Raw genomic sequence first — 15,787 nt, forward strand, 5'->3', positions numbered from 1 at the left:
TTCCCAAAGTTCCAGAATATCTTCAGAAAAAGAAAGAACGTTATTACTCAGTAACTGAGCAACAAAATATTGTACTACAATCCTGTAAACAGCACATTTTCAGGCATCTAACGCATACAAAGTGGTAGTGTTGTAGACAGCTTTTTTATATACCACGCATTTGTCGAACACAATAAAAAAAGGAATGCTTGTAATCAACAGGGTGTCCCAACTATCATATCAAAATTGCCGCACCACTGGCCGCTCGAGGCACTACGCGTGTATTGGCGGGCTTCTTTCACGCACGGAAAAACACTTTTATGTAGCACGTGTTGGGCAACAGAAAGCTGTATCGACGGTATTTCATGTTGCTTTACAATGTTATCCTTGACACTTTTCATGTAATTATATTATTTGAGAAGTTGATAAATTCATCAAGACTAATTATGAAATTAGGCCGAATGCAAAAATTATTCTGAGTGTTTCCAAGCGACGGCAAACAACATTGCCTTGGTTCTGTCCAGCTACATAGCATTTCCATATTTTTTTTAAATCTTGGTGCATGATAGCTGGTTCACCCTGTACACTGAATACAACAGCGCAAATGTATGGACGAGCAAGGACGAGACCATACTGGAATAAAAGCTTGTTGGTCTGTCAAAGAAAACACTTCGTCTGTACTCACCCTTCCTTCTCTGTTAAATTAACTTTTCATGAACTGGATATATGCGAAACCTTCGTAAACATTGCAAAAATTTCCACTGAGCCGTAAAACAATAAATCACAATTGTCCACCCGAGATTCTTCGAACAGATGCACATTTGAGAACCGCAATGTCTGTTTTTGGTACCAGGTTAGAAATTTGTAAACTGTATCCCGCTTTCTTTTTTTTCTCGGTCTTAGTCCTGTCATTGACCTACTGACTTTCGGAATCTTTTGTAAATTTTAACATGCACATATTCTAAATTCCACTTCCTACAGTCAGTGTAATTCAGAAATGCAACGTACTTTATCATTGTAATCCACCCCACAATTCTCTAATGAGAGAATTACTGCGTTCTACATGTATTCAAATAGGAAAATTGGAGTTGAACCCGTGCTATCTTTAGCGCCACGCAATAAAAGTCGCCAATTAAACACGCCGAAGAGCGACACCTCTAACACAGAGACCGAGTTTGTTCACCTGCCTGGCACGTTGTTCACTGAAACATAAATACCTTTCTCCCTGTGACTTTCACGAAACCTCATGACAAGGTTCGAATGCATATCACCCCCACCACAGTTTGAGAGGGCGTAAAAAGGACTGAAAATTCCACTCTTCCTAAGCGTAGTATTTATGCACAAGTACGGCTCCGACACAACTCACGAAGCCCTAAAACAATATAACCCGGGTGCAACATGCAATCGGTTTTCCTCACCTGTTCGAGGCTTTCTGCAAGGCATGCTGGTGTTCGTTGAGATAAAAGTTGTACACAACAGAGGATGCACGACACTTAAGTTGTGGAACGCGAACCAACTAAGTTTTTCTAAAGGAAAACTAGAGAACGAAGACAAACAATAAAGTGATTTTGCCTTGTATGCTTTTTTTTCTTACCAGATATCGGAATGATTGACCGTGAAAGTTTTTAAATACATGTTGAAATGCTTGTTCATTTATTTAAATATCTGTATTTTGTTAACTTCTATTTGCTCACCTATTATGAATTCATTCTGCAAGTGGTCATACATTCGTGATTCATTCTTGCTTTATGTTAGTTATTTATAATCCATTGTTTTCTTTTGCTGAGTGCGAACGTCTACATTGTACCATAGGTTATGCTACAATAATATCAAGATGCTCTAGCGCTAATATCCACGGAAGCTCCAAGCACGGTGCTGCAAGCTGGGTACATGGATTGCCCTAAACTTCGTCCTTGTGGCTCGAAATGATAGCTGACTTAGCAAACTTATAATTTACAAATAAATGTTGCGTTGTAAGTACCACAATTCACAGTGATTATACGTGTTCGAAGAGTGTTATCGCTTTCTGCATTTTGAAAAGTACAGATGGCTATGAAATTGAAGCCGATTGAGGCAGGTAAAGTGCAGTAAACAAAACCTCAAGAAGTCTGAAGGCACAGACGTTCAGACAAATCCATGTACTAACCATCATTTCCATGATAGCTGAGGTATCATTGCAGCGGAGTTCCCTCTACCATTCTGAGCAGGAAATTCTATGCATCTTACGAAATTTATTATCGTGCGCACTGCTTCGCTAATCGTTCCACGCATATTATCGCTAGGTATTCTTCGTTGTGTGTATGTGTGTGTGTTCTTAGTTGCTCATTTCCTCAAGGTGCTTCTGTATGATCATTGTACCATGAAATGCTGTGAAAAAGCTGGCAATGGCAGTTGCCAACATTTCCAATGCCATCAAACAAATCAAATCAAGAACTGATTGCGCGCTGATGACGTAACCAGCTCGGCGCAGCACACCAATTTCTATTATGATGGCGGTTATAAATGATGATCTGCCTACTAAACGTTTAAGACTTTTCGAAGACATTTTGAGCGCACGTATCAGCACGTTGATGGTCCCGTGTATATACGTGTTAATACGTGTGAAGTTTATGGTGAAAATTTTATTATTCTTTTTGACAGAGAATATCTTCTTTTCCTCTATTTCAATTACTTTAACAGTTCGCGTTGCATTATAATTGTTTCTTCCAATGACCTTAATTCTCCCCGACATTAAAACGTTACCAACGGCTTTTTTTTTTCTCGAGGCAGCACGTCCTTATTCTATATAGTTTCTAGTTTCTAGTCTTAACCGCCGAGTATTCTTTTGCGCACTATAAAGGCCTCTGGTCTTTCCAAATCATCATGGAGGCGTTTCAGTTTAGTGAGCTTGGTAGCATTATTGTGATCTACAGCCACAACATAAGGTTGTCTTCTTGAATATAGAGACGATGTTCCTTCGAGGTTTAGCCGATACTGTGTGTACTGCTTTAGGGAGATTTTCTTGAATCTTACAGGTGTAAATAGCAAAGAAGTTAACGAAACTATTTCCCAGAACTGTCCCAATTGATCCACGCACGTAACAGTTGGCTGCACATCACACATAACGTTAATTATACTTACTCCTACCCCGGTGTTTAAGCCTGCTATGGCCTTGACGCTTGGCGGTGAGAAGTGTCTGAATAATTGTTACGGTGTTGTATTTTAGGGTCACTTACTATTACAAAACGTTGTTTCCCTGTTGTAGTACAATATTACCGATTCACAAAGCGGGGTTGTCTTGTCGTAGACTGTTGTGTTTCTAATGAGTAACTTCGTGTTGTCAGTTGTTGTTTCAGGATGTTGTATTGGCGCTTTGTGTCGTCATGTCGCTGTTACGGAAATCTGTGCCTATATCGCAAACCTCCTCTCACGTAAGGCCATCAGGGATTGGCCGCTTGTGTGTGTGTGTGTGTGTGTGTGTGTGTGTGTGTGTGGTGTGTGTGCGTGTGCGTGTGCGTGTGTGTGTGTGTGTGTGTGTGGTGTGTGCGCGCGCGCGTGCGTGCGCGTGCGTGCGTGTGTGTGTGTGTGTGTGTGTGTGGTGTGTGGTGTGTGTGTGTGTGTGTGGGTGTGTGTGTGTGTGTGTGTGTGTGTTGTGTGTGTGTGTGTGTGTGTGTGTGTGTGTATGTGTGTAGTGGTGTGTGTGTGTGTGGTGTGTGTGGTGTTGTGTGTGGTGTGTGTGTGTGGTGTGTGTGTCGTGTGTGGTGTGTGTGGTGTGTGTGGGTGTGTGTGTGTGTGGTGTGTGTGTGGTGTGTGTGTGTGTGTGTTGTGTGTGTGTGTGGGTGTGTGTGGTGTGTGGGTGTGTGTGTGTGTGTGTGTGGTGTGTGTGTGGTGTGTGTGGTGTGGTGTGTTGTGTGTGTGTGTGGGTGTGTGGTGTGTGTGTGTGTGTGTGTGTGTGTGTGTGACCACTCACGCATATGGTATCAACAAAAATTGTGTGGGAACGGCTCCGTTTGCAGTACTTCGACTACATCATATCACAGCATATCTTCCATTTTGAACACTTCCGCCCAACTGGCCATGTTGATTAAATGGATGGTTTTTGTGTCATTATTAGGGACCGAATGACAGCCAGATGTCAGAAATACCGCCAATTAATTTAAGGTAATGAATCACGGTAGCAATGCGTCGAAAAGTGTCAGAGAAATAATGCACACAATTATATAGTCAGAGGCAGCACCAGAGCGTGGAGCTGTTGTCTCAGCGTAGAGAATTTATTGCGCTACCTTTGGTCTGTGGAGTGAACCGCCTACCTTACAACGAATAGTAATACATACAGTACTACCTGTCTTAAAATGGTACACCTGCTTTTGTTACCTGGCCGATATTGTCATCTTGTTTTAGCGTTTAGAACGTGTAGACGAAGTTTTCTCGTGTCAAGAGAATACCTATCTTCATGTGAATGCTATATTAAGCGACGATTTGTGAGCCAAAGCATCAAAGTACTTGGCCACTTCGCCAGGAAGCAAGGCATTCAGCCGGACTCCAACAAGGTTGCTGCTGTGTTGCAATTTCATCAACCAACCACGCTTTCTTGCATTAGTGCGCTACTTCCGCCGCTTTGTCCGTGACTTCGCCATCATCACAGCTCCTCGTCAGAATCTTCTGACCACGGATGCGCCTTTTGTCTCGTCGGATGACCGTGAAGCCACATTTGGAATCCTCAATCGATGTCTCACGTGAGCACCAGTACTCCGTCATCTTGAACCAGCCGACGCTATTATTCTACCCACTGACGTCCGCATGCATGGCATCGGCACTGGCCTGCTACAGCAGAATCACGTGTTCCGAAGACCAAGTCGTGGCTTGCGCGCGCTACACTTTCTCCTGCTGAGCGAAACCCAACTGTCTCGGAACAAGAATATCTCGTCATCATGGGGTCAATACAACACTTCCTCCCTATTTCTACGGCCGTCATTACACAATTATAACTTGACAGTATGCTGTAAATGTGTGTTGCCGTGTCCGATAAATTTCTCCGGACGCCTCGTTCGTTGGGTACTGCGTTTGCAGTAGTATGATTACAGCGTTGCATGCACGTAGGTCTGACCGACAAAATCAAGATACTGATGGTTTGTCGCAATGCATGCTGTCGCCAAATGAGCATACTTCATCGTCTACGCAGTATAAATGACTCAAGGTAGTAGTTCGACAAGTAATTATGAAAATTGCACTGATTAAATTTAGAACAGAAGGAGACGGGCAATTTATCATAATGAATGGCTTCCGTCCCACAATCAGAAGGGCTAAAAATCGCTCCCATGCATGCACAAACACTGCGCAACTAATTTCACTGGAGTAATGAATTCCGTTGAGCTTCACCGAGAAAAACCGAAAATAAATAGCGCAAAATTACAACTGCATGCTATCAGCAGACGCCCGCTTTCTGGGAAATGAATGCTTGCGCGCCACCGTCGGGCGAGCATGAAGCGTGCGAGACTAATTGCTAGATCAGCGCGCTAACATAACGCCACTGAAGAGCCCCTGCTGGATTTGTTCTCTTCCGCTCGTTAGTAGCAGTCGCTTTAGAAATAAGCTGGTGGGAGGAATGCAGGGACGCAGGTGGCTAATGATGCAACTTGTACATAAGCCATTGACCAGCCTGGACACACACAGATAAAAAGATAACAAAGGAAAGGCAGAAAGCGTCACCCCAAAAAACGTTTAGTTTGCTACCCTGTCCGACCGAAAAACCGAAAATGTAGTGACACGGATGGGCAACGAGAAAGATTTGTATCTAAACGTAAATCGGCGCACAATACTCTGAGGCCACGGATGTCGCTGTTACAGCCCACCTCGTAGGCCCGCAAACTGCTGGAAGCGAACTTGGCGCTCGGGCTGTATTTGGCCCACACGTCCGCTGTGAAGAAGGTTCAAATGTATTTCGCTGTGACAGTGGCCAGCTGTCCAGTGTATCCAACGGGAAACGCAGCACCTGCCTCTCCGTACTCTAACTTGTACATCTTGCACAGATGTGAAAATGTTTCCTCATATACAGGCAGCTTGTCGGACAGAAAGTTACGCGAAGTAGTAAAACGGTTCACGCTTTGGCTTTGCAGCAGGAAAAGCAGGCAGACTCGAAGAGACAAACTGAACCGCCATCCTCCCAAGTGAACTTTATTTGGGCCAAATAGATCCGTATATGCGCACGCATGAGGTAACAAAGCATGAAGTTTACACAAGGTGCCCTCGACGTTCGTTCACAGCAAGAATAGAAACACAGACACAGTTCACAGGCACCGTGAGGTGGTTTAGCACATGTGACATACTTCTATGTTTTTTAACAGCGAAGCTGTTCTAGCGCTCCGCAAAAAGTGCCGCCTGCCGCACAACTGCGCTGTAGTCATAGCGACCCCAAAGCCACACCCACCAACGAAGACACTGCTCGCAGCCCGTTTCCGCGCCGTGCCGAGATCTGCGCATGCACCGTGATAACGATAAGATCTGCGCATGCGCTGACCTTGAGGCAGCAGGTATGTAAGCCCCGAAGATACGAAGCCCCTACGATCACCCAACTTCGCTGTTTCCAGCCTTGCGCGGCCGAGTACAAGCTTCAGCCTTTTTTATGTTTACATTATTTATTTATATCTTTAATTATTTATTTATCGGGCTATTTATTTATTTCAGTAACCCTCAGGTCCAGAGGCATTTAAAGAGGAAAGTGGGTACAACTTGTGCAAGCAAGACAAGAAATACAGAACCGACAAATGCAAAAATAAACTGTACCATAGTCTGGATAAAAATACAGTTACAACGTTCTCGTTACTGCAATGTTAGCTGCCGCATCACAATAACCTTCATTTGTTAGCATTTGGTGGCAAAATCGAAGGCAAGCTGGTGCCAATTCCGCGACGTGCACGGCAGGAATGAATGAGAAGCGGACCTCGTAATTAATGAATCTATGCCTGCCTTATTAGCATGATAAGACGCGCGGCGAAATTTCCCCGTTAGCAAGCATCAACTAGCCCTAGAGAAGTAGAGCGATCGCGTACTTTTCCATTCGTTCAATGTCAGCGAGTAACGAAGGCAACGCCTCCTTGCGTGACATCGCATTTCGCCGGACGACAGCGGTGGCAAAGCGGCCACGGCTGTCGTTATTGTTCCAGGGGTGTTTAGCAGCCACGCGTTCGTACTTGCATTTGGGATAACGGGGACAATTTATTTTCGCGCGCTTGTCAAGCTCTCACCAGCCCCGTTTCCCGCCTTGCACGCATGGACGACGTGTTTCATTATACGCTTCAGCAGATGAATGGACAAGGAAAAATAGCGTGATTGAAAGATTCCGGGTGGGGAGGAGGGGACCGACCGAGAAGGGAGAAAGCTGTGTGCTTCAGAAAGTTTTTGGGCATAGCGCGGCATATGGATCGAGGCAGACGAATCCCTGGGCCGAAGCAACCGTGCACACAGTACGCGGAAAGGACGTGGAAGAGATTTATATCATGCTGACGTCTCGTTTCTCTTGTAAGCCGGAAAGCATTATTCTGTGCGGGCTGCAATTTACAAGCCGTGGCTCCCGGACTGCTGTGAAGGGGGCGTATTCGCAACCCCTTACCCATGCCTACGTTTTCTGCAACATTTAATCTCATGCCTTAAAAAAAGTTGTCGCAGTTTCACCTGAAAGGCCAAGCATCAATTGCGATAGCAAACTTGTAGAGAGCTATACGGAGTAATGATATTAGCTTTATCAGCTGTATAAACTTGGACATGCAGCAGCATCGGCAACACGCAGAACTGTTGTCGACGCCAGTCGGCGTTTTGCCCGCGTTCGCTCAAAATGCGTGCGGCGTTGGTGACTGTTGCCGGAGCCTCTGATATAAATAGGCACTTGGTGCCGCAGCTAAACGTCGCCTCCCTTCCCTCCCCCTCCCCCACGGCCTCTCGCGCGTCGGAAGAAGGCGCGTTGGCTCTACACATATGGTGATTGTAAAGGAGAAAAGAGACGCCTACTTCTGCAGCCCTTAAGCGAGCACGGCGCAGAACGCGCGTTTGTTCTCCGCCGTGCGTTCACTCCCCGTGAAAGACGCGCGCCTCGCGCCCTTTCACTCGCACATACAGCGTTCGGCGCGCGGCGACGATTTCATCTCCAAATGACGTCATACGGAACCTCACGGCGACGGCGACGGCGACGCCGACGGCAGAAATCTGCTTTTGAGTGTCCATATAATTGCTATCGCAATAAAAAAAATTTATCCTTCTTCATTCTCTGTTAGACCCCGCCACCGTATCTCTCAACAAGTGTAAGTATATTCTAGGCACTATACTGCTGCTCTGCTGCTGGGCGAATCAAACAGAATGAGGATATACGCTGCACTCGGGCATATCCGCGTGCGCGCGGGACGAAGGTGTGCACACTATGTATCTGTCCTTGATGAGTAGCCACTCTGTCTACATCGGTCGCGCAGAGTGGGCCGCGACCGTAATCGACATCAGGGCCAGACTGTTAATAACATTACAGTGACATTGACTTCGTGAACGCGGGTTACGTGCAACCGTGTGGACGCCGCAAACATGCACCGCGGCGTCTAAGCACCAACGAAAAGGGCGCGATAGAGGTCGTGGATGCTACATTGACCTCGACGATGCGACGCCTTGTGGTGGTCGCGCTTGTGTACCGTCGGCAACAGCTTCGCTGTATATCCACTTTCACGGAGTGGAATGGGGGAGGCGTAAACGTTTTCCAGTCAATGTCTCTCTGAAGGAGTGACTAGAGTCTTTGCATATGTATAAAAGGTGCACGCACCGCAGCACGCTACATAACAATCGAGGCCGTTAGCACCATTTTGTTGCGTGTTAGTGATGGTTAGTGTTTAGGAGACAGGCTGGCAGGCAGACAAGCAAATAATCAACTTGAAAACGAATTGTTTGTCAGGCGAACTTAAGAGGAAGCCCCATTCAGCTTGAGGCTAACTCCAATTTCTCTATTCATATACTTATAGAACGCAGAAATACATTTATCAAACAAACGGTAAACCGCTCTGAATGAATGTTATTGCATTTTAGAGAGAAATTTAAGTTCAAGAGACAGCAGCAAGTAGAATTTTTATTCAGAGCCTGCTTTCTTTTTCTCTTTTTTTAGAACTGCTATCGGAGACTGCACGCAAAAAAATGAAGCATGCATTTGAAAAACCTGTAAATCTGCACAAAAAACTCATGTCGTAATTGTGTGAGCTGCATCTGCTGGAGCATCTAAACCGGACAAATTTGGCAAGATTCTACAGCTTACGTCAAAGTGTGACAATGTTACGAGGGTTCTGCAAAAGTGCTATTCACAATTGGTGGCATATTTTACAATGCTGTAACATGCATCAATTTTTTTCCGCTTTGGATATTAATATTACGCAGTTTACAGAACTGCGATACCTTTTGTTGCTGAGTTACAGAGTTGCCAATTTGATGCGTAAGTTCTTTGGAAATAGTGACGACACAAATAAAAATTTCGCACATCGCACGCAATGTGGGAAACGAAGTTATGCGAAGCATTTTACACGTATCTGGTAAAGGCATCAACACTGCGGCGGCGGCCCTCGACGAGCTCTTTGACGCTCTCGATTACTTCGAGCAGGCGCTCATTTTAGAGTTCGGGCATGCTGAGGGTCAGAAAGAAAGTTGGCTTGCCTAGCTGCTCGATCATTACCGCGGGGCAAGAATATTCAGGTGTTGACATTACGCGCGCGCGAGCGTCCATGGTATATGTTCGGCAACGCCCGGGCGCACCCAGTAGCTCTGCTGTGAGCAATCAGTCTTAATTAATCAACTTCTCCAATGCGGTCCTGTGTTTGGGCTATTCGGCAAGAGAGCACCACTGGCCGAAGCCATGGTCATCAGTGTCCAGGTGGGTTCAGCTGGAATGTTTCGCCTTAGAAAGCCATGGGGGAACTGAAGTGGCATACAACATCGCGGTGCACCGCGCCGTATATCAGCTGGCCAAACTGAACGTCCAGGGAATCCGCGTAGGCGGAACACTTACACTGCACAGTTCTTAGTGCATGAAATCATTCGAACGCTATGACGGATAGCTGCGCACTATTGCTGCGCCAAGTCACTGCAATATCACATTTGCATATATGTCACGCACTACACCACAGATTCAGAGCACTTACGTGCGGAATTGATTACGTACATTTGGCCGAGATTGATGAAAAGTCGGTACGCTTGCTCATCATGCTCGCAAGTGCACAAAAAGAATTTGTAACCATCTAATCTAAATATTTATAGGACAGCTAATTGCCAGTAACACAGTCAGTCATTGTAGTGCCCTAACATCATTTATTGGTAAAGCAGCGGAAAAAATTACTGCATTAAAAAAAAGCATGAAAGACAATGTAGGAACGTAACTCTAAAATCAGTTTATGCGTTCCTACATTGTATACAACCATTAAAAAAAAGATACAGTAGTTCGGCAGATGCTCCTTGTCATATTGTGCGACCTATGTCTGCATTTTCTAGGGCACAGTGATTCACTCCAAAAGTAATCGAAGTGAATAAAATTCATAGATGTAATGCGTCCATCGACGCATTTTTTGTCCAAAATTTAAAAAGAACGCCCTTAACATGCAGATATCCTCCTTGTCATCAGTCGTGAAACGCGCCTGTAACCGACGCCTGCTTAGATGCCGGCGATAAACAGCGATTCTTGAAAATTCATTTCCATCACCATGCACATCTATGCAACATTCAGAAATAGGGTCCGGCGTAACCATTTTATGTTTCGGTTACTGAAATAGTAAACAAGCGACAACTAGTGCAGCCGCTTAAAACACCATTTTCTTGCGACAACAGCTGCCTATAGCTCTCGCGACCGACGCACACATTAAAATATCGCGCTTGTATTTGACGCACCGACTCTCGAACTTCAAGTGCATGTCCTGAATGCTAAAACCGTAACCTAATCCAGAGAAAGTGGTGAAATCGGACAATGCGTCACTCGCATCCGACAACAGCCACGACACCGCGGGGTGAATGAAACAGCACCTCCGACCTTCACAGGCCTCGAGCACTCGAGAGTTCAGTGCCAGTGTCCCACGTCGTAACGGACCTCTATAATTCAGCCGAGGACCCCGGGCTGCTTACGTCGCCGCCTGGTTCACCGGTGTCCTGACCGCCATCGGCGTTCCCGCTGCGGCTGTTGCGAGGTTCGACCACGCTATCCGACTCGATGTCGGTGGACTCCTCTACGATGGTCCCCATTATTGGCTTTATATAGGCCAGTCCCTTCGGCGACAACTCGAGCTCTCGTTCAAACGGCACACCTAGCAGCTGCGAATGGCCGGAACCGGTCGAGGTTGACGGCTGCGGCGATCCCGTCAGTGGTTCTTGAGACGGTGCAGGCTGCGCAGAAACGAGAATGGGAATCGAAGCGGACGTGGCCGGTCGCTTCGGTGACTTGGACCCTTGTTGTCCAGATTTAGCCGCTGAACTGGCTCCGGTCGTGCTGGAAGCGCCCGGTCTCTGCTGTGAGTGCAGAAACACTTTTCGAACCAGTGGTGGGAGCGGCGGAAGGAGGGGAATGCCCTCGCTGGACGTGGACTGGTAGTTGGGCACGGTCCCTGGCTGGGGCATCAACGCGCGGAGCTCGCCGCTGTCGCCCTGTTCCTCCCTGCGCTTGCGGCACGAGCACAGGCAACCCATAGCTTTGTTGTGTCTTACGCGAGGCGCTGTAGCACAAGCCGGACAACTTGCTGGAAAATGCGGACGGCTCAGTCCGTCACTGTGGTGAATAGGGCCTGGTTGTCGCCGTCAGCAATGGTGACCCGCGTTGTCAACTTCGGCCTGCAATTTCGGCCTGTCGGCCTGCAACTTCGGCCTGCAATAGGGCCTGCAACGACTTCTATACGATGATCGTGGTGATCGCTCCAGCGGCTTTGGCGCTCCGTGACGACAGCCGGAACTTCTGAATGCGTGGCCGATCTTAGCGGATAACCGGAAGAGCGTTCCTGACGCCCAGGGGCCAACATATGGTTGCCATTGGAGCCGTCTGCCTACAGCTAGGGGCGTCTTAGTGTGGCACCGTTTTAGATACTTGCCTTGTCTACACTTTTGAGATGGCTTGCTTGCATGGTGCATCACGCGGCATGTCGTCATTTTGGAAAGACTGCTCTTTTGCAAACTGTATGCTACAAAAAAGAGGGAAAAAGTGGCTCTTGGCAATCTTCGTACTAATGATGACTCAGCATAAGCGAAAGCATATTGTGATGCGTCATGGAAGTTGGCGACACGTTGTAACGTATGTTTTGGAATATAGGCAGGCGTTTATACAATGCGATAAGTATAAGCGTGCCCTGTCGGTACTTCCTTTGGCGATTAGCCCGCTATTATGACCTCAGTCCTTTTATCTTCGAGATCCACAGTAGCCACGGTTACATGAATGTGACAACAGGCAAATGAATGTGACAACTGTTCCTTAAAGGAACAAGAAGACCGGTCGCGTTGCGACAACCCTAATCGTTTATGGCTTACCGGTCACCAAAGACACTTGGCAATAAACTGCAGCAAAAATAATAACAGCTACCAGCTCGATTTTTGAAGGTTTTTCTTCTAACCTAAACAAGCGGGTACACCGAAATGGCTCCTTAGCATTGAATGAATGTCGACAAATAATGATAAAATTCAGTTGTAAAACAAAAAAAAGCTTCTTTCGTTGCGGAGCCTATTCAAACAAAAACCATGACTTCAAGCGGAGATTTCTCGTCAGCCCCACGCGTCGCAGGAAGAAACCTTTTTGATTTCGGTAAAACCAAGGCTTCTGAATCTGTCAAGCTCCACCATAAGCTGTTCCTGAATGGAAAGCTACGTGGAAAGTGCTATGTTCTTAAGGCTTGTTCTGCTTCCCTTCAAGAAGGCATGGCACGTGGTGATAACACCATCAACACTGGCTACAATGCATCAGGTACGACCCTGCCGTGCCTCCTCGCGCTTAAACGAGAGGTGTAGTGGCAGCTTATTTTCCTCACATCCTGCCATACCTCTCTCTTTATAACGCCCACAGTATTCTCAATTATGTAACCCCTTATCATCCGCAATAGATTCATGTGCCGCCCTAATCGCTGCCGTAATCGAAACATGGTTGCTAGCTCATGTCGGTGACGCTGAACTAATTTTGCACTGTGTGCAAAACTTCACTGCATGCTATTGCAACCACATTGTGCGTAGCGGAGGCGGTGTTCTGCTAGAACACCGCCTCCGCATCAAAAGGCATACCTTCATCTGCAATCCGTGTCACTGGTGACCTTCTTCTTTCTGGGGTTTTACGTGCCAAAACCAGTTCTGATTATGAGGCACGCCGTAGGGGAGGGCTCCGGATTAATTTTCACCACCTGGGGTTCTTTAACGTGCACTACAACGCAAGCACACGGGCGTTTTTTCATTTCGCCTCCATCGATATGCGGCCGCCGGGGCCGGGATTCTATACCGCTACCTCGTGCTCAGCAGCACAACGCCTTAGCTGACTGAGCCACCCCGGTGGGTACTTGTGACCTAGAAACACTTTGGCTTCCAGCCTTGGTCATCAAAACATAATATTAAGTAAGCTCTACCTCCCTTCTACATCTTCATTTGCCAATGAATTCAATGACACCATTTACGATGTTCGCGACCATTTTCCTTCATGACCCCTAGTGGTCCTTGGCGAATTCCATAATCGAGTTGTGAAGAAGAACAGGGAGCAAGCAGTAGTGGGGCGCTCTCATAGATGTAGGGCGTGAGCGCAGATCACGAGCTCTTGGCACCGAGACCATTGCTCTCTTGCGACTGTACTAGTTTTTAAAGTGGTTAAAGTGCTGGGTAGCCTCTTCAAACCTGGAACTCCGAAGCCAGACGTTGCCCCATTACTGCTTCCTCCCTGTTTTTCTTCTTCACTACATTCCAAACATTACGTCGAACTGTGACCCACCCTCGCTTCGCAACTTTTACAAAAAGTAAAGGAATTTTTTTTAATACGCGTGCTCTGGTTTTTCACTTCCACAACTGGTAACTGATTCTGCGCGAACCTCTGGAAATGTAGCGAATACCCTTGACCTATTTTAACGTCCCATAATGACCTGATATCTGCAATCACGCATTACTCAGGCATAAACGATCATAGTTTCCTCCTTTTCACTTTTAACTCACGTAGTCCCAAACCTACTAAGCGAACGGAAGATGATAGATCATAATTCCAGATTTACCAGTGCTAAACTTAAGTCCTAGGTTCATCGCTACATTGCCATATACACTGACTTGTGTCAAGTCTCTGTAAATCACTTGCATTGTCCGCTTGGAGCACTATGTCGCCCGCATACATCAGCCCAGGGAGCTCCTGTTGCACCTTTTGCCCATCACGGATGTAAGATAGATCAAACCCTAATTAAAATTAGAAGACGATTCGGGAAAATTAGAAGATAACTTCAGCGCACCCCTTGGTTTGGGCCAGGAGCAACTTATAGACCACAGGCGTCTCGCGCGCACCGCTATCCATTCTCAACCACGAGCATGTTTGCACCCGGGCGAGCCTTATGATATGATATGGCGTTGATATGGTGATAACTGCTTCTTGCAGTTGCCCTGTTCGTCTCTGTTTACGCACGCAAATAATAAGGGAAAGGGGGCTGAACGATTTTTAGAGGAGAGGGCGAACTCCCAGATCGGCCACCTAATGTCACTCCAGTGCTTAACGTAACGCGACTCGTAGCCCTCGCGCAAATAAATATTTTTTTTCTTGGCAAAAACCTCGAGGCGCTGTCAGCAGTTGTCGCTGCTTTTGGTATATCTAGGCACTTGGCGCGCACTCGCAGGTCCCCCCCCAAGCTTAGTCCTCGCCAGTACAACTAATATTCGCGTGGAGCACAGAACTACAGGCCGAGGTTCCCAAAATAGACTGCCTTTAGCGACGGCGACCGCTGTATAGTGACGCACTCGAAGTGGGCTTTTCAGAGCATATCCACCGGCTATGTCACTACACCACTTTAGGAAGTACAAAAGAATGGATTCTCTGTATTCGCGCTGCAAGCCCACGGAAGAGCGATGCAGCAGCAGCGAACTCAGCGCGCTGATGCCACAGCCAGGGACCGTGCCCAACTACCAGTCCACGTCCAGTGTGAGTGATCTTCCCGTGCCAGCGCCACCACCTCGACGAGCACTTCCACTGTCACCGCAACGACTCGACGGCCCCAGTGCAAGGCCTTTCCGGCCGCCGGTGCAGGCTGGACCATCCGGAAAACAAGCTTCCCCTTCGCCGCAGCCAGCTTCCACGTCAACGACGAGTCCCAGCAGGCAGCCAGCGCAGCCTTGACAACCTCCAAGAGCACTCAGCTGTCCACGCCGCAACCGTCCACGTTAAACTCACGGCCACTGGCTGAGAAGTCTCATGGTATGCATTTCAATCGTGCGGCTGCGTTCAAATGGCGTGGCTGCAGTCAGCCGTAGCTGCGACTTGTATCATCTCGACGGCAGCCTCAAAAGGGGGAAAACCATCATAACAGAAGGGAAAACTACCGAGTTGGCCGGTGTACGGTCGATTCTTACTGCTGCCGTAGCGTTGATACCGTTGGAGGCCAGGACTGCGGTTCCACGCTTGGCGTCCACACAAACAGCTCAGACGCTCGATCGAGGACTAAAACGAGACAGTGAAGTGGGACGCCAGCAAGGAACTCCCGAGTGCGCGAGGCCGTAGATTGTCAGCTGTGCTATCACTATCACCCGATGAGATCCTGCCCGTTGTCAGAGGCGAGTGACGCGCTGGTACGCTTTGTGGATGTGTCTCGATTCAGTTGTGTTATACAGGACAAACAGTTGCTCT

The 15,787-nt window shown here is 47.3% G+C and overlaps 1 protein-coding gene across 1 annotated transcript; it reads left to right on the forward strand.

Annotated features, from left to right (window-relative positions):
- The first annotated feature begins 14,938 nt into the window (after positions 1-14,938).
- Positions 14,939-15,280, forward strand: LOC119463984 (serine/arginine repetitive matrix protein 1-like). Its single transcript, XM_037724806.1, has one exon. It carries the CDS (start codon positions 14,939-14,941, stop codon positions 15,278-15,280), a length of 342 nt encoding a protein of 113 aa, XP_037580734.1.
- Positions 15,281-15,787: the final 507 nt, after the last annotated feature.

Source organism: Dermacentor silvarum, chromosome 9 (genome assembly GCF_013339745.2).
Source record: "Dermacentor silvarum isolate Dsil-2018 chromosome 9, BIME_Dsil_1.4, whole genome shotgun sequence".
Classification (NCBI taxonomy): Eukaryota; Metazoa; Arthropoda; class Arachnida; order Ixodida; family Ixodidae; genus Dermacentor; species Dermacentor silvarum.

What these genes read in the sequence shown, in the direction of transcription:
- LOC119463984 (XM_037724806.1), top strand. Translation starts at nt 14,939, where the DNA reads ATGTCACTACACCACTTTAGGAAGTACAAAAGAATGGATTCTCTGTAT.